The sequence below is a fragment of the Cnephaeus nilssonii genome (genome assembly GCF_951640355.1).
Source record: "Cnephaeus nilssonii genome assembly, chromosome: 16".
NCBI lineage: Eukaryota > Metazoa > Chordata > Mammalia > Chiroptera > Vespertilionidae > Cnephaeus > Cnephaeus nilssonii.
The window spans coordinates 46,523,041-46,542,027 of NC_137087.1; the positions used below are offsets into that span (position 1 = coordinate 46,523,041).

General features: G+C 51.9%; 1 protein-coding gene across 2 annotated transcripts in view; it reads right to left on the minus strand.

Moving 5' to 3' along the window:
- SH3PXD2A (SH3 and PX domains 2A) overlaps nt 1-18,229 on the minus strand; it is a 218,670-nt gene extending 200,441 nt beyond the window's left edge. Inside the window, exon 1 of one of the 2 annotated variants that reach the window (XM_079793356.1) lies at nt 17,740-18,229. In XM_079793356.1, the coding sequence (XP_079649482.1) occupies nt 17,740-17,811 (72 nt within the window). In that variant the 5' untranslated portion in view covers nt 17,812-18,229. The remainder of the gene's footprint in view (nt 1-17,739) is intronic. The other variant, XM_079793354.1, reaches the window with a different exon arrangement.
- Between the last annotated feature and the right edge of the window lie 758 nt (nt 18,230-18,987).

Consider the following 18,987-nt stretch of genomic DNA (forward strand, 5'->3'; position numbering starts at 1 on the left):
CAGGTGCACCTACTGAGGCAGACCAAGCTCCCATAGTGCCATGAGGCTGGAGGAAACCCTCACATAGAGAGATGAGGTGGGGAAAGGGGTGAGAACAAGGAAACTTGGGGGGCGGGGGTAGGTCCCTGGGCTGGAAACCGCTGCAGGTGAACTCAGGTAAGCCCTGATAGGGAGCAGGGCATCCATAGTCTCCTCCACGCTTAGAGAAGTCATGTGCTTCTCCAAACCTTTCCTCATTTGTCAAACAGGCAGGAGACCCATGTCACTTCCTGGAGGGTCCCTCAGAGACAGAGATAACATTTGTGAGTGTCGGCTGAGGAAGCTGACACTGCCGATACCAGCAGGAGGTACCTACCATCTGCTGCAATAAACACCCGAGGTGCTCACCACGGGAGAGAAAAGAGTGTCTGTCATTCAAGGCTCCCAGCCAGGAAGTAAGGCTGGAGCCCACCGACCATCCTCCGGGCCCCCTTGTCAAGCCTCACGGCTGTTTAAATGACCGCTCTGACGGACAGTGGCTGCTGGCTGCTGGCTGCTCTGTGCTGTCTCGAGTTCTCGCAGTGACCCTGCATGGAAGTCATGGGCACAAGGAGCTGAGGGAACTGAGCTGGGAGGATTACTCAGCTAGGGACCGGTGCAGTCGTCATGTCTAAATGTCTAAACCTTTACACTCCCTCTAGAACATGCCACGAGCTCCGTCACAAACACCACCTCAAACACCACGGGGTGAGAGGGCCTCTCAAGGTTCTAAATATACATCCCTCAGGCCCCAGAGGCTCTGGCTGATCCACCTGGTGTGCGGGCTCAGATAACAACAGTAACACTTAGGGAGCACCAACCCTGCCCCACGCATTGTTATACGTTTTTATCATCATTATCTAATGCAATCCTCCCAGCAGTCCTAGGAGGAAGGTACTGTTTTTACAGAGATTAAGTGATTGGCTCAAGGCCACACAAAGATCTTGGGGTCAATTTCCAGTCAAGGGCATGTACTTGGGTTGCAAGTTTGAGCCCTTGTACTCTCACCTCCATCAGGGCAAGTTCGGAAGGCACCCAATGGATATGTCTCTCACACTGATGTCTCTCTTTCTCTCTCTCCTCTTCCTTCTTTCCCTCCTCCTCCCTCCCTCCCTACCTCCCTTCCACGATAAAAAATCAATGGAAAAAATATCCTTGAGGATTAAAAAAAAAAAAAAAAGACCAGCATGGCTCAGTGGTTGAACATCGACCTATGAACCAGGATGTCAGGGTTTGATTCCGGGTTTGGGGCACATGCCTGGGTTGCGGGCTCGATCCCCCAGTGGGGGGGCGTGCAGGAGGCAGCCGATCAATGATTCTCTCTCATCATTGATGTTTCTATCTTTCTCTCCTTCTCCCTTCCTCTCGGAAATCAATAAAAATAAACAAGTCCACACAGAAATAAATGGTAGAGTTGAAATTTGCATGTAGGCAATCTGGTTCCAGAGCCCCTGCTGTAAACTACTTTGCTACATCCCCCTATAAAGTGCAGGCTCCATTCTCTTCACTATCAGAGGGCTACATCCCCAAACGTTGGGAACAGAACTGCCACTGGCCTCTTTCCTTGGACAAGAATTGACAAAGGCAGCATGGAGGGGAGGAGACAGCATGCCCAGCCACCTCTCCTCAAGGGCCAGGCTCCTAGGCGGACAGGGCAAACACTCTGTCCTGGGTGAGGGTCTCTTTACTGAGGCAGGAGGGGAGATGCCAACAGTGGCATCTGGCACTGTGGCCCGACACAATAAGGGTCAAGGGCTTTTGTTTTTAGATTAATGACTTTTCAGTCTGGATGCTCTAATGGAGGTTCTCAGTACAATCTTTCCAAAAGGGAGGGTAAATGCAAAGAACAGTCAGAGATAACTAGAGTTTCCCTGTGTATGAAGCCAGGGAGAAGCCAGAGGGAGCTGGCCCACAGGGAGGTTGTGAAGATCATAAGGAAGAACACCTTGGGGCTCACACATCAGCAGAGATAACTGGTCGACCCTCCAGGGGATCTGCCCACCAGCTAAAGGAAGTCCTGGCCACAGGCAGCCACAGCCTTCTTTCCATTGATCATATCAGCAGAACCACGGCCAAGGAGAACAGAAATCTAGCTCTCCTTTTTCATGCCTCCATCCTGCCATATAACCAGTTCTACCACCACCTCGGCCCCTTTAAGTGGAGGTTCTGATCACAGGCTAGAATCAAAGCCAAGCAAATTAGCTCAGCCACACAGACCCAAAAGTCAGGTTAGGGAAAGAGTTATCCTGTCACCTATCAGATATGCACCCATGAGTCTTTCTTTCTTTCTTTCTTTCTTTCTTTCTTTCTTTCTTTCTTTCTTTCTTTCTTTCTTTTCTTTCTTTTCTTTCTTTCTTTCTTTCTTTCTTTCTTTCTTTCTTTCTTTCTTTCTTTCTTTCTTTCTTTCTTTTTTAAATAGATTTTATTGATTTCAGAGAGGAAGGGAGAGGGAGAGACAGAAACATCAATGATGAGAATCATTGATTGGCTGCCTCCTGCACACCCCCTACTGGCTGAAACCCAGGCATGTGCCCTTGACCGAAATTGAACCAGGGACCCTTCAGTCCACAGGCCAACATTCTTTCCACTGAACCAAACCAGCTAGGGCCGTGAATGATTCTTTAGGGGATGTTCCACCAAGGAGAGCACAAACTACCGCATTCATTGAGCTCTCACTCTGTGCCTGGCATTGTCCCCACTTAGTCCTCACCACCAGCCTGGGAGATGCTTTTGTTATCCCCGCTGTAGATATGAGAAAACTGAGGCGTGGAGAGCTTCAGCACCTCCCCCAAGGTCACGAAGCTCCTGAGTGGCATAACTAGGATTCAACCCGGGCAGTCTGGCTTCAATGACTCCACTGTGGCTCCACTGTGGCACTGGTCTTGGTCCTCAGGACATACTGTGATACAGATACCATTACCTGATTTTACCCAGAAGGAAACTAAGGCTGAGTTAAGCTGCCTACCAGAGCCAACAGTTTAGTGGCAGAGCCAGGATGTCGAACTTTGGAGCCTGAGCTCGTGACCACCAAGAGGGCCTGCAGGGCAGAAGGGGACAGTGCCAGTGGGTGGTCAACAGGCCAGCGCTGCCTGGCAGTGGGCATGCCAGCTGGCCAACAAGGCAGGCTCTGTAGGGCAAAGCCGAAGGGCCCCCGACACCCCAAGCCATTAAGCCTTAAAGTGGCAGGACAAGCAAGTGCCAGGGGCAGTTGACAGGCTGGCAGCAGACGGAGACTATGTAGCCAACAGCTGCTGTTTATTTTGGGGTACAGGGAGAGGGGAAGGATTGGCTGGGACCCACCTCATTCCAACAATAAGCTGAGCAAGGCAGGGTGAGGAGGGTACCCCCTCCCTCCCAGCTAAAGCAACAGCCCCGGCCACCTGCTGTGCTTTGCTGAGAGTTGAATGGTCTAGGTGTCAGAGACATCTTGCCAGACACTCTAATCTGGGCCCGACCAACAAACACACTGTCCCCCGCGCCCCCCCCCCCCCCAGCCCAGCCCCATGTGCAGGATTTGTAAATGGCCTAGGAAGACAACCGACACAGCCAACCCACCCCCTGTGGTGTCAGGTTCCAGGAACAAATGGTTTTTCCTGCCACAGGAACAAAGAAGGGCTGCTCCTGTCTGCCACCCTGCCACCCTGCCCCGGTCCCCTGGCTCTGACGCTTGTGGTGGACACCTAATGGCCAGCGTCCTGCACACAAGGCCTACAAACGGCCAGCCTGGGCGATGGCAAGGCTGGTCGCAGGATCCCCTGGAAGGCCAGGAAGCAAAGGGCTCACTGCCTGGCTCTGACCCCCTCCTCCTAGCTTACGATTTTTGAGAAACTAACTTCTCTGTGTGTCTCCGTTTTCTCTCCAGGAAAGACCGTAACAGTGCTTTTTCCATAGGGTTATTTTGAGGGTTAAATGAATAAAGTGCTTAGAAGAGTGGCTGACAGATAATTAGTGCTGCTATTATCATTTTTTAAAAATATATATTTTTTTAATTTTATTGTTTAAAGTATTACACATAGTAGTACATATATCTCCTTTTTTTTCCCCATTGACCTTCCCCCAGCCTCCCCTTCTCCCTGTCGCATGCCCTCATCCCCCCCCAGCCCCTCATTGATTTCAGAGAGAAAGGGAGGGAGAGAGGGAGAGAGAAAGAGAGAGAAAGAGAGAGAGAGAGAGAAAATCATTGATCGGCTGCCTCCTGCACGTCCCACCACTGGAGAGCCCATAACCCTGGCATGTGCCCTGACCAGGAATCGAACCATGACCTCCTGTTTCATAGGTAGATGCTCAACCCCTGAGCCATGCTGGCTGGACAGCCTGTTATTATTATTACCACCACCATCACTTCGCCTGCAAGGTTCCTGCTCACTGTGAACACTGGAAGACAGTATTCCTGAATATTACACATAGAGTTGAGTTTCCCGGGCTAGCCCATGTGGTAGAGACATCTGGTCCTTGGTGCTATAATTCCATCTCCTCAATGGATGAGAAAGGTTTTGGTGGACTGACCTGAGAATCTTAACACCATTTACAATATTCTATCTATGGGAATACATATTTTAAATTTCAAAAAGCCAATTTCCATAACTGTAAGTTAAAAGATGTGGTTCTTTTAAAAATAAATAAGAATGGAATAGGAGGAAGGGGCTTTAATAGAATAAAGCATTCATTCATGGATTTATTCCACTGATGAAGGACCCAGGTGATCCGGACCTTCTGCTAGTGTGGGGGAGGGGTGTTAAAGATGAAAAGCTGGGGTTGCTGCCTTTGCAGAAGCTCACCACCCTCTGGCTCCCAGCTGGAGGAACTGCTTTCAGCACGGTGCCTTGCACACAGCAGGTACAAAACCAGCGTTCGCTTAGTGACATTCCCTAACATGTACACTGTGTTTGGGGTCCTGGAGTTCCTACCTATGCGGCTCTGGTCCAGCCGGCATGACTCAGTGGTTGAGCATCGACCCTTGAACCAGGAGGTCACAGTTCGATTCTGGTCAGGGCACATGCCCGGGTTAGGGTTGTGGGCTCGATCCCCAGTGTGGGGCATGCAGGAGGCAGCTGATCAATGATCCCCTCTCATTATTGATGTTTCTCTCTCTCTCTCTCTCTCTCTCTCTCTCTCTCTCTCTCTCTCTCATATTCTCCCTTCCTCTCTGAAAGCAATATATATATATAGTGGCTCTAGACAAGAATTCAAAGGCAATAAAAATTCAAATCCCAAAATAGAGGCCAGACGTTGCCAGGGGTCCATTCTCAGTAAGAGAGGTTTGATATCTTATCGCTACCACCAGCTCCAACCACGTCACATGTTAATGGAGGGGCCTGGAGGGAAGGTCAGAGTAGGCAGATGAGCCGAGGTTTAATCCAGACCCTTGAAGTTTTATCTGGAAACACACACACACACACACACACACACACACACACACACACACACGATGCACTTCCTAGCCCCCGAGATAAAGCCATCTACATACTCCCGAGGGAAGGCCCACTGCACATTCCCTCTGGGTCCCCTCCCTTTTTAAGGCCAGGGCAGTGCTCTCAGCATTCTGTGCCCCTGCAGAGCCACTAACCAGGGCCATGACCCCCACCGGTGCCCTCAGCAGAGGAAGAAATACAGACACAGAGGCCAGAGTCTGATAGTGCAGAGAGAGTAGAGAAGGCACAGCTAATCTGACATGTGTGGATGCTTCCAGCTGGAGGCAGGGGAAAAAGAGAACCCCCAACCTCAGCACATGGGGAGGTGGGGGGCAATCCATCAAATCTCCAGGGAGCACAGTGGAACCAGCACAGGCTTTGTTGCTGCAGAGATCTAGGTTCGAACCCTGGCTCTCGACATTTCCTGCCGTGTGACAGAGGGCAAGATGCTGCACCTCTCTGAGCCTTGGTTTCCTTGTCTACAAAGCAGGGACAATGGGCTAAGGTTGCTGTGGGGATTAGAGGGGACAGTGGATGGGAAGCCCTGCCCTGGTGCCTGCACCTACCGGGGGTTCCACTCACATTCCCTGACTCAGTTCCCCACTTCCCCTGCCCGGGAGCTGCCACGTCCAGCAATCATGGGGAGAATGAGGCTGCTTTTCTTGGGGTGCCAATGAGTGATGACTAATAGAAACAATCCTGGCTTGAAACTCAAGTTCAGACATTGTTCTACTATAGTCCTTAACTCTGTGAGAAAAGGATCCGTTTGCCAATCCACTAGGGCTTAGCGCTCCAGAAAACCCTGGGCAGCCACCTCTGGAACCCCTGCCCTCACTGATAAGGGACGGTGCCCCTTCCAGGGGCCAGGCACAGTGCTGAGAGCTCCATGAGTCAATTCCAGCCCAGGGGGCAGAATTCAGGAAAGAGTTTCTCTCTCTCTCTCTCTCTCTCTCTGAGCCCCACTGCCAGCACCATGCCAGGCCAGCCAGGCCTCCCTCTCTGTTGTTACAAAGAAATTCTCCCACACAGGCAAGTCCCTTAAAATAGCCCTTTGGGTCTGGGCCATCAGGAAACGGAATAAAGCTGGGTCGGGATGGGGCCTACCATGAAAGAGTTTACAAAGCAGCCACTTCAAACGACTGGGACAATCCCTTCGCGCTCAGAACCCTTAGGTGGGCGACAGCAGCAAGGCAGGCTTTCTCAATGAAGAGCATTATCCCACAGGAGGACAGCATGTGGGGCAGGCAGAAGCCCCCCCCCCGCCCCCCTGCCCCAGAGCAGACCTGGAGAGGGACCAAGGGTATAAGGTACAGAGACAGTGTGAAACAGGCACAGGCTGGGGGCGCGGGGGGGGGGGGGGGGGGCGGGGGAAGGGGGGCACATACCTGGCTTTGTACTTGACTAACAATGCACCCTAAACTTTCTGAACCTCAGTCTCCGTATGAGTAAAATGGGGTTAAAATGCATACCTTCAGGGCTGTGTCGAGATCAGAGATTACAAATAATCTGGCACAAAATAGGAATGCAATATGTGGTAGCTGTATGAGGATGGTGCTCATGTAAAACAGGTCAAAGCCTCCTTAATTACCTTGAACGAGAATGTTCCTGGGACCACTCAGTAGCAGGTGAAAGTACAGACCTACCCACACCCACGAAATCCCTTACCCCCCACCTGTTACATCCCACCTGGTAGGCTACCGGCATCAGCTAATACCCCCACCGCTTGATAAGAGATCTGATAAGAGTGATCGATTTCTGCCAGTTCTGAAGTTCACAATCCAGAGGTCCCAGAGGCAGGTCGGAGAGCCCCACACATTCCCCTGCATAATTTAGGCTGCACGGACACACACAAAGGAAGGGGTTCTGCCCCCACCCCACCACGCACCTCCACCCACCCAGGCTTCCTCACCAGCCGAAGGAAATGACAGCAAAGGGCCAGAGAAGCAGCCCCGTGGAGGGGCAGACAGCACAGCTGTTTCCCCTTGGCTAACGCAGCGGCCAGGACGTCACTTCCGCCCCTCAGGTAACATCAGGGAGAGAAGGGACTGGAAATAGCTCTGTCTCTTCCCATTCACAAAAATGACAGGCTTGGAAAGAAGCAGAGTGTAATTCCCTGGGTGGTTTTCTGGAAGCCACCTTCACTGAAAGGCCTAAAGTGATCCTGAGTCAGCCCTGGCTGAAAGGCTTCTCAGGAGGACAGCTCCTCTTTGTAAAGCAACCCCTTCCCCAAATGCTTAAGAAACCCGATTGAGGCCTGGCCAGGTGGCTCAGTTGGTTGGAACGTCGTCCCATATACCAAATGGTGTGGATTCTATTCCCAATCAGGGCACATACCTAGGTTGCAGGTTTAATCCCTGGTCAGAGTGTGTATAGAAGGCAACTGATCAATGTTTCTCTCTCTCTCTCTCTCTCTCTCTCTCTCTCTCTCTCTCTCTCTTTCTCTCTCTCTCTCCCCCCTATCCCTTTCTTTCTAAAATAAATAAGTAAGTAAGTAAATCATTGGGTGAAGATTTTAAAAATATTGTAAAAAAAGAAACCAGATTGAAGGCCCTAGGAACCCTTCACACAGCTATTTCCTCTGGGCTCAGCACTTTCCAAAGCATCTTTCATACCCACCCTCCCCTCTGTAAGGCAGGACAGAAAGGAAGCACTCAGCCCATTTTCTAGATGGGCAAATGGAGATCTAGATGGGGAAAGTGACATGTGGAAGGTTTCATGGCTTGACAAGCCAACCAGCCAGGCCTCAGATGGAATTTCCTTGGGGTCCAGTCACCCCAGGTGTATCAAGCATTAAAGGGGCTGTGAGGTCTCTGTGGGGACAGGGCAGGCCCCTCTTTACACGCAGCTTATTGGCTGCGTGGCGTTTGGCAATTCACTTAAGCTCTGTGGGTCTCTGTGTCCTGGGCTGTACAATGTGGATGCCAGCAGTAAATACACACTTCGGGGGCAGTTTTGAATGGTTCCATAAAGCTCTTAGCATGGAGAAAGCATTCAGAAATGTTAGCTTTTCTTTTTTTAAGAGAGAGAGACTGATTTGGTGTTCCACTTATTTATGCATTCATTGGTTGATTCTTATATGTGCCCTGATTGGGGATCGAACCCACAACCTCGGCGTATCAGGTCGATGCTCTAACCCAGTGGTCGGCAAACTGCGGCTCGCGAGCCGCAGTTTGCCGCTCTGTTGACTAATGAGTTTGCTGACCACTGGGATAGGGGCTTAATCACAAGGAACAACAATAGCCTGTAATTATTGGAATCGAGAGTCTAGGTCAGTGGTCGGCAAACTCATTAGTCAACAGAGCGGCAAACTGTGGCTTGTGAGCCGCAGTTTGCCAACCACTGCTCTAACCAACTGAGCTACACAGCCAGGGCAACTGCTATTATTTTTATCATTAAGTTTTCCCTAAAGAATCAGGCTTACTGGAATATACGGGAGTGTGGTGGAGGCTAAATACATGGAGAGGTAGTTGAAGCATTGTACTTGAAAGTGAAACAAGTTCAGAGAGATGCTGAAGGAGAAGGCAACATTGGCAGGACTGTTTCAGGTAACAGGGAGACTTCAAAGACATCCTGGGCCCCCAGAAAGCTGTTTAGTATCAGCCTCCAGACCCTTCAAGGATCGGGGTTTCCTCTCTCTTGCCCTGGGGTGCTGCAGTGGCCAGCCGTGTATGGGAATGTGGATGGAAAATACTCCACTGTGACATCCTGCGGCTGCATCGGGCCCTGCCAACCAAGGCCCTCCATTGGTGAGGCCCGAAGCAGCCATGCCTCGCTCCTTGCCACTCCCTCTTCTCCTCCTCCTCCTCCACCCTCCCTCTGCAAGACCTCTGGGGTGCAATCAACTTTTATGAGGCAGCCTGACCCCTCAGAGTAAGAACTATAAACAGAGAGGGCCTGGGCTCCGGCCTTCCAACTAGAGTCCCCAACGCAGAACTAGAAAAAGGTTCTAGTTCTTGCCTAGCTCTGTTCCGGCCAATGGCTGCAGGAAAGCCCTAGAGCCAGCTTTGGAACCCACCAGGAGGACCCCATCATGACCATCAGCTCCCCTTCCCGCAATCCGTGGAAGAAAAGGAAGGTTCAGAGGTGTCTACACCATAAACTGAATTCCCTCAGCTCGTAAGAGGCTCTCAGAAGCGAGCCTGACCTTTTGCTTTCCTTGTGTGACCCACCCCTGCTTTTCCCTTTCTTGGAATTCCCTTCGCCTCTTTTTCTCTCCTAAATCCTACTCTTCACCATCCACATCCTAATGACTCCTCAAGGCCCATCAAGCCTGCTTTCTCTAGCCAATCTTCCCTCTTCTGAACTTATGTGTGCTTAATTTGTACCACGTACTGTTCTAAACTCATCACGTATTAACTCACTTTATCTTCACCACAACCCTATGAGTGAGGTTCTATTTCCCCCTCATTTTTTGTTTTGTTTGTTTGTTTACAGATAAGGAAACTGAGGCACAGAGATACTAGGTATACCAGTTAATAATGCGTATTTTTTTCAATAGATGGAGTTACACATATGTTGGTATATATGCGATTTGAGATGTATGCTATTTTGTTGTATTGACAGCAAGCTTCAAAACTTCATATGTCAAATTTGCCGAAGATGTTAACATCATATTTTTACGGTTAAAAATGTCGAATTTCGTGCCAAAAAAAGAGAGCATTTGCGGGAAATTTTAATTCATTACTTTATTTTGAATAAAAGTGCTGCTGAAAGTTATCATATACTTCGGGAAGCTTATGGTGAACATGCTCCATCTCAAGATACTTGTGAACACTGGTTTAAAAGCTTTAAAAGTGATGATTTCTATGTAAAAGACAAAGAACATCCAGGTCAACTGAAAAAGTTTGAAGACCAACAATTACAAGCATTGGATGAAGATGCGTGTCAAACTCAAAAACAACTTGCAGAAAGATTAAACATTGCTCAGCAAACAATTTCCAATGGTTTACAAGCAATGGAAAAGATTTTAAAGGAAGGAAAATGGGTGCCACATCAACTGAACAAAAGACAAATGGAAAACTGAAAAGTCATCAGTAAAATGTTGCTTCAACAGCACGAAAGAAAGTCTTTGTTGCATCGAATTGTGACTGGTGATGAAAAGTGGATTTATTTTGAGAATCCCAAATGCACAAATCATGGGTTGATCCAGGTCAACCATCAACAACAACTGCAAGGCCAAATCACTTCAGAAAGAAGACAATGCTCTGCGTTTGGTGGCATCAGGAAGGTGTGGTGTATTATGAGCTTCTAAAACCAGGTGAAACCGTTAATACTGATCACTACCGACAACAAATAATCCACTTGAACCACACTTTGATTGTAAAATGATCAGAATGGGCCAGAAGACACAGCAAAGTAATTTTGCTTCATGATAACGCACCATCACACACTTCAAAACCAGTTAAAGACACGTTACAAGATCTTGCCTGGGAAGTAGTAATCCACCCGCCGTATTCACCAGACCTTGCTCCTTCAGATGACCACTTGTTCTGATCCATGGCACACGCCCTTTCTGAGCAGCACTTCAAAACTTACGAAGTGGAAAATCGGGTCTCGGAATGGTTTGCCTCAAAACAAGAAAAGTTCTATTCGGACGGTATCCACAAATAACCTGAAAGATGGGGGAACTGTGTAGCTAGCGATGGACATTACTTTGAATAAAGCACTTTTGATGTTTCTCTTGAAATTATCGTGTTCTCTTTGATTACAAAATCCGCATTATTAACCGGTACACCTAGTATAAGTAACATGCACTGGGGCCCATGGCAGTAAACGGTGGAGACGGGGTTCTAGCCCAGGGACACGAGCGCCTAGGTACTCTCTGACAACGCAGACTTCCGGGTGCCCATCATCTCAGGGGGTGCTGCCTGGACTCCTCGGGTATGTCCATGCCCCTCTCTCTGACCCAGCTCTAACAGGGCAGAAAGCGACGAGTTCACAGACGTGGGTGTCAGAGACCAGAGTGAGGATCCCAGCTGTACTGAATTCCTCTGAGTGAGAGTCGCATAAGCTCTCTGGGCCTCAATTGCCACATCAGTAAAGTGGAAATAAAACGCCTACCTCATGTGGTTGTTACACAGTTCCAATAAGATCCCCTCTAAAAGATGCCCTACTCTCTTCACTCTGCATCTTATCCTCGCTGGGCTCAGCTCAGCACCTTTGCTGATGTGGTAACTTGCCTGGAGGTTACTCGGGGGCATGAGGGGCCTTCTGGTGGCTCACCCTCCCGCCTTCCTGTCCTCCTCCCTGACCTCTCTCTCCATTCACCTACCTTCCTATGACTGACTCCACTAACGGCAGCAACTGCAAGAAATCACACGTAGCTCTGGGAATCCACCTCCTGAAACGCTAGTTACCCTACTGGACACTTCCATTATTTTTGGCAATTGCCATAGCAGAGTAAACCTCTGGCTTTGGCTCAGGACCTAGTTCCAAAGCCAGAATCTCCTCCTCATTTCCCACACACACCCCTTGCCCTTCCTGTTCCCTGGATCCCTGTCCTAATCCATTATCCCTTTCCTGGATTCTCAGAACTCAAGAAGAGTAAGTGTAACTACCGTAGGTATAATGCTATTATTTGTTTTATTCTGTTTAATCAAGAGGCAAAAGAGAACAAAGTTGCCTATTAGACTTTTTCTGGCCAAGAAATAGCCTGGTCGGTGACTCAGGCTGAGGAAATTAGAAGGCAATTTCCAAGGGACTGCTGTGCAAACCCCAAATCAGAAGCCCTAACACAACACTCCTCTAATTCAGAGCCTCCACTGGCCATTAACCCACGCTGGGCCCGGAATATCTCTTTGGAAAAATGCAGCAGTTGGCACTTATATTTCTGGAGCTGGATCCAGTCTCCTATGACATCAAATACGTTTATTTTTCCCTTCTCTTCCCGTTTGCCTGCCACCACACACAGTGATTCCAATCCTGATTTGCCCTCCCCCACCCCCCCAAAACCTCACTCAGCTCTAAAAAGGGCTATGATAAATGGCTGGTTGTGCGCCCCATTCCAACGGCCGTGAAGGATGTGGTTGGTTGTTCATAAGCAGGGAGCCTTGTCAGACCTGTGAATCACCCCTAGATCATTTCCCTCCTTGGAGAAGGAGAAGAAACTATTCTCGTGTGTCAGAGAGAGAGAAAGCAGGCAAGAGGGGCTAACCCACATGTGGCGCTGACCTTGGGCTAGGATCCTATTTGACCTTGTCTTTCCCTGGAGCACCCCTCTACCAGTCCCCCTCCCACTCCCACAACCCATGTTCCTTCCCAGCTTACCAGGAAGGCATCCCTAGATCAGCTCCAGGAAGCCATCCAGGTCTGAACAGCTGCTCCTTGCTTATGTGTTTCTCTTGCATGTTGGGTGTTTTCCACGGGGCATGTAGCCCAGTTTCCCATCGGACTCTGAACAGCTGGGCCTTCTTTTTTGCCTCAGTCTTTCCTTTTCTCTCAGCTTCACCTATCAGGTCCCAAATGCACTTCATTGTTTTGGTGATCAGGAACAATGGATGGAAACTAGTGTCTGCTGAGTGCTCACGATGGGGGTCAGGTGGAAGCTTTACCCCAGATTATCTCAGGTCAATTTCCCCAAAGCTCTGTGAGGTTACAGGTGAGGAAGCGGCAGCCCAGAGTGGCTGGCCCCAGGTTGTGTGGCTAGGACAGTGGTCAGCAAACCGCGGCTCGCGAGCCACATGCGGCTCTTTGGCCCCTTGCGAGTGGCTCTTCCACAAAATACCACGGCCTGGGCGGGTCTATTTTGAAGAAGTGGCGTTAGAAGAAGTTTAAGTTTAAAAAATTTGGCTCTCAAAAGGAATTTCAATCGTTGTGCTGTTGATATTTGGCTCTGTTGACTCATGAGTTTGCCGACCACTGGGCTAGGAAGAGCCAGAGGCGGGATTCAAACCCTGCTCTGCCCAACACCACTCATTCCCTAACGGAACTGGCCCTGAGAAGACCCTTTTCATGCTGCAGCTGCACATCCTTCCTCCCGTGGGGCTGGACCCACAGTCAAAGGGCTTAGAGAAAAACTGAAGGGCTGAGGAATGAACAGGTCTGGGGCCAGTTCCTAAAAATGTAGCTCCCAGGACCAAGACAAAAACCTGTAATGATCTAAACACACAGGAAAATAACTTATTTCCACAGGGTCAATCTTCCATTTATCACCTCGGGTATCACTGGGGACCTGACATCACCCTGGCTTTGGTCCACGCCCCGTGCCTCACAGTGACCTCCTGCCACAGCACGAGGTGAGGTCCCATACAGGGAGGCAGTCCTCAAGTACCACCCTGCACTGCTCTCTCACTGCTGTGCAGGCCTGAGGCTGCTCTCCAAAGCCAGACTCCAGATGAGGGGGAGGGCCCCGTGTTAGGTTCGTTTCCTCCTTTGGAGGTAAACTGACCTGAGTTTACCCAGATCTGTCTGAACTAACAGACCCTGAGCAATCTCTAACTTCTCCACGACTCAGTTAACCCATCTGTATAAAGGCATCAAAGAACCAACCCCATGTTAGGGTACAGGCAATGGATGGTAGGAATCACATGAAATCACGCATGTTAAGTGTTTGGCACCAGGAACGGTAAATGCTAACACTGCTGTTATTTGCATTCCCTCAAGAGTCCTGTAGAGGCTCAGGACATCCATGCCTGGTATTTGTCTGAATTAAACAATCAGGAAAGGAAATGACAGTGAAAGCACAACGCCTCCCACATCCAAACAAATAACGTCTTGTTTGTTTTAGATAAACAAGCTTCTCTCCACCTCCATATGTCCTGACATACACCTGCACATACATGAGCGCAAAGAATTCTGTGGACCTGGCCCCATATCCTTGTGGCAAACCTGCAAAGGAAGACGTCTGCAGTTTGCACCTGGCATCATCAGAGTCATTTTAAACACAAGTGGTCTGGGCCAGAGCCAGGTTACCTAAGGTCTCCCCAGTGGCAACTCATATAAGCTAAGAGAGGAGCCCAACTCCAAGCCAGGGAGCCTGGCCTAAGCAGCAGCTGCCCACCCTCCCCTAACCCCACCCCGAGCAGGGGCTTGGCAGAGAGGAAGGAAGCCAGGGACTGACAGCACCATCCAAACGATGGAGGCCACATGCCCGCCTTTCATAAACAGACCCAAAGCACAAGACCCTCGGCTGTCCAGGCAGCCCCCCCTCATTCTCGGGGAAGAGCACACCCTTGGCTGGATGTCCTGAGAGAACCTCTGCATTGTGTTCCCAGCATCTAGAGCAGGGGTCCTCAAACTACGGCCCGCGGGCCACATGCGGCCCGCCGAGGACATTTATCCGGCCCGCCGGGTGTTTTTGCCGCCGCTGCCTTGTCCTGCTTAGCAGCCGACTTACCAGTGTGCATAGGAATTTGTTCATAGTTTTTTTTTTAAAACTATAGTCCGGCCCTCCAACGGTCTGAGGGACAGTGAACTGGCCCCCTGGTTAAAAAGTTTGAGGACCCCCTGATCTAGAGCCAGCAGAGCCCCTCCTGCTTGGACCCCAGGCCTCTCCTCAGCTCCCTCCAGCTGCTATGCACATCCCAGAAAACCTCTCTGCTCTGCAATTTGCCAAAACACAAACTCAAGACTTCACCATCATGGAGGACAGGTGGGAAGAAGGCATGCTTCTCCAGGGCAGGGGCTTCCCGAACACAGGCGACTTGGACACAGGGTGTCCTGCCAGCTACCCACACCGGACTGCCTTACCCAGAACACACTTCACCTTCCGGTGTGTGGTGTCCACCGTGCAAGGGCCAAGAAATGCTAAACTTCAGAGACACAGCCCCCACCCCCCAACCTGCTCCTCCTGCTGTCGTGGACCCCGCCTACACTTTCTATTGCTGGGCACCCTCTCCTTAGACACTATGCGTGTATGCCCCAAATGTGTTCGGGATCTCTGGCTACCACCAGGTATTTGTCTTCCTGGTCAGCCCCAACTAAATGTAGGATACTTCAACGAACGAAACCCACCCCACAGGCCAAAGGCCAGTTAGACCCAGGTGCTGGGACTAGCTATGTTGCAAGTGACTTGACTCCTTCTGGTTCTCAGTTTCCTCATCTGTAAAATGACGGGGTTGAGCCAGATGAGTCCTGGGGTCCCTGCCAGCTCCGCCATGTCACACATGTAACACTTCCTCCTTGAACTGTTTTCCACAACGTTCGTTCATGGCTCTATATGGCCCCATCTGTTCAGTGACCTCATTCCCTGCCCCAAACATAATGTCGTTTTTTTTACATGGGAAGCAGAGATGTCCTGGAAAACAGTTTGTCTGTAAAAAGGGAGGAAATGATCATTTCAAGGGATCTGGACAAGACTTCTTTTGTATTTGTCACATAAAACAAGTTATTATCAATCTTAAAACCCAAAATCTTTCTCCTTTTTTTTTTGCCAGACCATTAATAGCTGGTTTTCAAAAGTGCTTTCTTAGTCAGAATCTCACCAAAAATAAGCTTCCATTTAATGACTGCTTGTTATGTGCCAGGAACTGGGCTAAGTGCTTTGCATGGATGATCTCATTTAATTCTCCCAGCAACCCTATGAAGTAGACCATTATTACCCTCACTTTAAAAGTGAGGAAACTGAGGCCCACAGAAGTTAAGGAACTTGCCCAATGTTCCTCAGGGCCCTAGCACTTAACTACCTCTCAACACTCGGCAGTGGGTCCCTGGTCGCTTTAGCGACACTTCTGGCTGGTTGCCAGTATGTCCTACATCTATAACGATGGACATCATTTGTCAGATTAGTAAGATGTGATGTTTTACCTAAAACCCAGAGTTGGAAAAGCACCTGTCTGGGTCTCAGCGTAGAGAGTGCATCTGTGGAAAGCAGTGCCGACCTTAACTGGAGACTAGAAAAAAGAACCCCTAAAACTTAGCCTGTAACATTTGAGGGGAAAAATTAGGGAGGCTGACGATAATAAGCGCTGGGATGTGTAAATGGACATCTGTCCCTGGAATGGGATGACCACTTGGTGACCCAAGTCCTCCAAAAAGAGCTTTCTTGAAAAGCAAGGGAAGTCGTTTGCTGAGCCTAATAAAGCAAAAGAAACAACTCTATGACCACGTCAAGAAATGTTCCCCCACAGGCACCCACCTCTCGGTCTGGTCAGGAGCCAGCCCCCAAGGTCCACCTCTTCCCCAACAGGAGCCCAGCCGAATGTGCTCCTATAGAAAACCCAAAGTTCAGAGCTATTTGCGATAAAGGCAGAAAGAGTCCCCTGAGGCTAACATTAGCATAAACCCCAGTTCCCTTCCAACAGGGAAATAAAAGGCATTTCAGAGATCAGTGTGCAGTCTAGGGCAGCAACCAACAGCCTGTTCTAATTGTTAAAATTAATGCTTTGGGCAGTCTGAATGCCCCTCTAAGTGTCTAATTTGAAAATAAGATGCAGTCCTTCTGCTTTGGATGCCCGGCTGTCTGTTTCTTCTGTCTCAAGTACAGGAGCTCAGAATGCTCGGCTGGGCGTCCCCAGGCGGCAAGGATGCCGAGCTCACAGCCTAAGGTGCGACGGATGGGACGACAGGCCTGGCTGAGATGAAAGGAGGCCGCGTCACCCAGACTCCCAAGCTTGGCTCCATCCACCTTGGCCCTTTCGCATGAAGTTGGGGGAAGAGAGGGGGAGGGGCAGCCGTTCCTCGGAAACCACAGCAAACATCAGCCTCCTCGTGTCTGGGGCTGGAGCATCACTGGAGAGGAAATGAACCCGGTCAAGGGTCACGTCCAGAGGAGGGATAAAAGGGAAAAGCCACAATTCTCCTCGCACCTACGGACACAATGACTTAACGAAGGAAATCCAAGCTCAGGGCGGAGGGCGGAGGCGGGACAGGGGGCGCAGCGGCTTCCCTCTGACCCCAACCCAGGCCTGGGGAGGCAGAGACCGGAGCGAACGTGGGGGGAGGGGGGTCCGAGCGCGTGGCTTCCTCCCCCAAGGCCGGCCTCGGAAAGCATCCTGGTCTGCGTGCGGGGGGGATCCGCGCCCCCCGGGAGGGCCGGGGAGATGCTCTTTCCCAGTAGAGCTTCCCGGCGAGGATCTGACGAACGTTTCCCCCACCAGCCACCACCGCTCAGGCGGGGGGATGACTTCACCGCGGGAACAGACCAGGGCACCGCTGGCCGACTCCAACGCCAAAAAAAGAGAACGCGGGGCTGGGGGAGGCAGCGAGAGGAGGAGGCGAGGAAAGCTCCCCTGGAGATCGCGGCCCTGCAACGAAACTCCACGGCGAGGCTGCCCGGTGCGCACTTGGCTCCGGGACTAGCAGCGGGAGGGGCGAGGGGCCACCCGGGGGTCCCTGGCCAGCCCCCCGGCAGAGGCGTTGGGGCGGTACTCACATAGTGCTTGGAGGGGTTCCTCCGCTTCTCCACGTCCACCACGGTGGCGTCCTGCACGCAGTAGGCGAGCATCTTCCCCCACAAAGCGAGTGGCGCCCCCCGGCGGCGTCACCTTCTCATCCCGGCCGGGCTCCGGCTCCTTCTGCTCCCCGAGTCCCTGCGGCCACCCGCCACTTCGTCCCGGCCGCCGCTGCCCGGGCTCCCAGCGCCTGCAGGTATGGCACCGGGGCGCTGCCGGTCCCGGAGGGCGCGCGGGCTCCGTGCGCCCCGGGCGGCTCCCCTCGGGCCTGCCGCGCTCCCTGCGCTCCCGCGCCGCCGCCGCCGCCGCCGCTCTCCGGCTCGCCCGCCCGCTCTCTCCGCCGCCCGGTGGGTCCGGCGGGAACTGGCGGAGCAGAGGAGGGGCGGGGGTGTGTCCCGCCGGCGGGGACGGGGCGGGGACCCCGGAGCGCGCTGTCAGCGCGCTGGGGAGGGACAGGCGGCGCCCCTTCGCCGCACTCCGGCTCCGGGGGGCTCGGCGCTGGCGGAGGCTGTGGGCGCAGGAGGCGGAGGCAGGGCCAGGCCGGCAGGGAAGGGAGGGGAGGGGAGGGGAGACAAGAGGGGAAGCGCGCGGGGAGGGGCTCCGGGCCCGGGGGAGGGGCTCGGGGCGGCGGGGAGGGGGCTGCAGCCCTGCCGGAGAGGCCGGGCGGGCCGGCCCGCCCCCGCCGAGCCCAGAGCGCGGTCGGCGGCCTGGCGCGGCCCTGGGCCACTTCTCGGGGGCCCTGAAACTCTGGGTGGCTTCCGAGGGAGGAGCGGGGGGTGGGGGGGTGGGGAGGGAAGCCAGCTCGCCCCCACCCAGGCTCTGCGCCTTGGAGCGGATTTTTGTCTTTTTGTCCCTACCTTTCCTTGCCCCTCTCACTCCTCTCCCCCAGATCTCTTTAATGAAAAGTAGTTTATGACCCTGCTGTTACTGCCCAGGCCCCCCAGGAAGAAGCGGGAGTGGGAAAGGGGCCGGCATTAAATCCTTCCAGCCTGAGCCTCTTTTGATAAACCACCTGCACCCCTGCGGGTCACAAAGGATGAATTCTCCCCGGAAAGGGGATCGATCCGCTGCCTAAGTCGCCCATCGATCTGGGCCTCGGTAACTAACCTGTGACATCATTTACCAGGGAGGTTACAAGACTCTGCAGAACACCACTGCCTTAAGCCCTGGGCTCCCCTGGGGGAGGCGGGAAGGGAGCGCACAATGGTGGGAAATTTCACTGGGTTGGG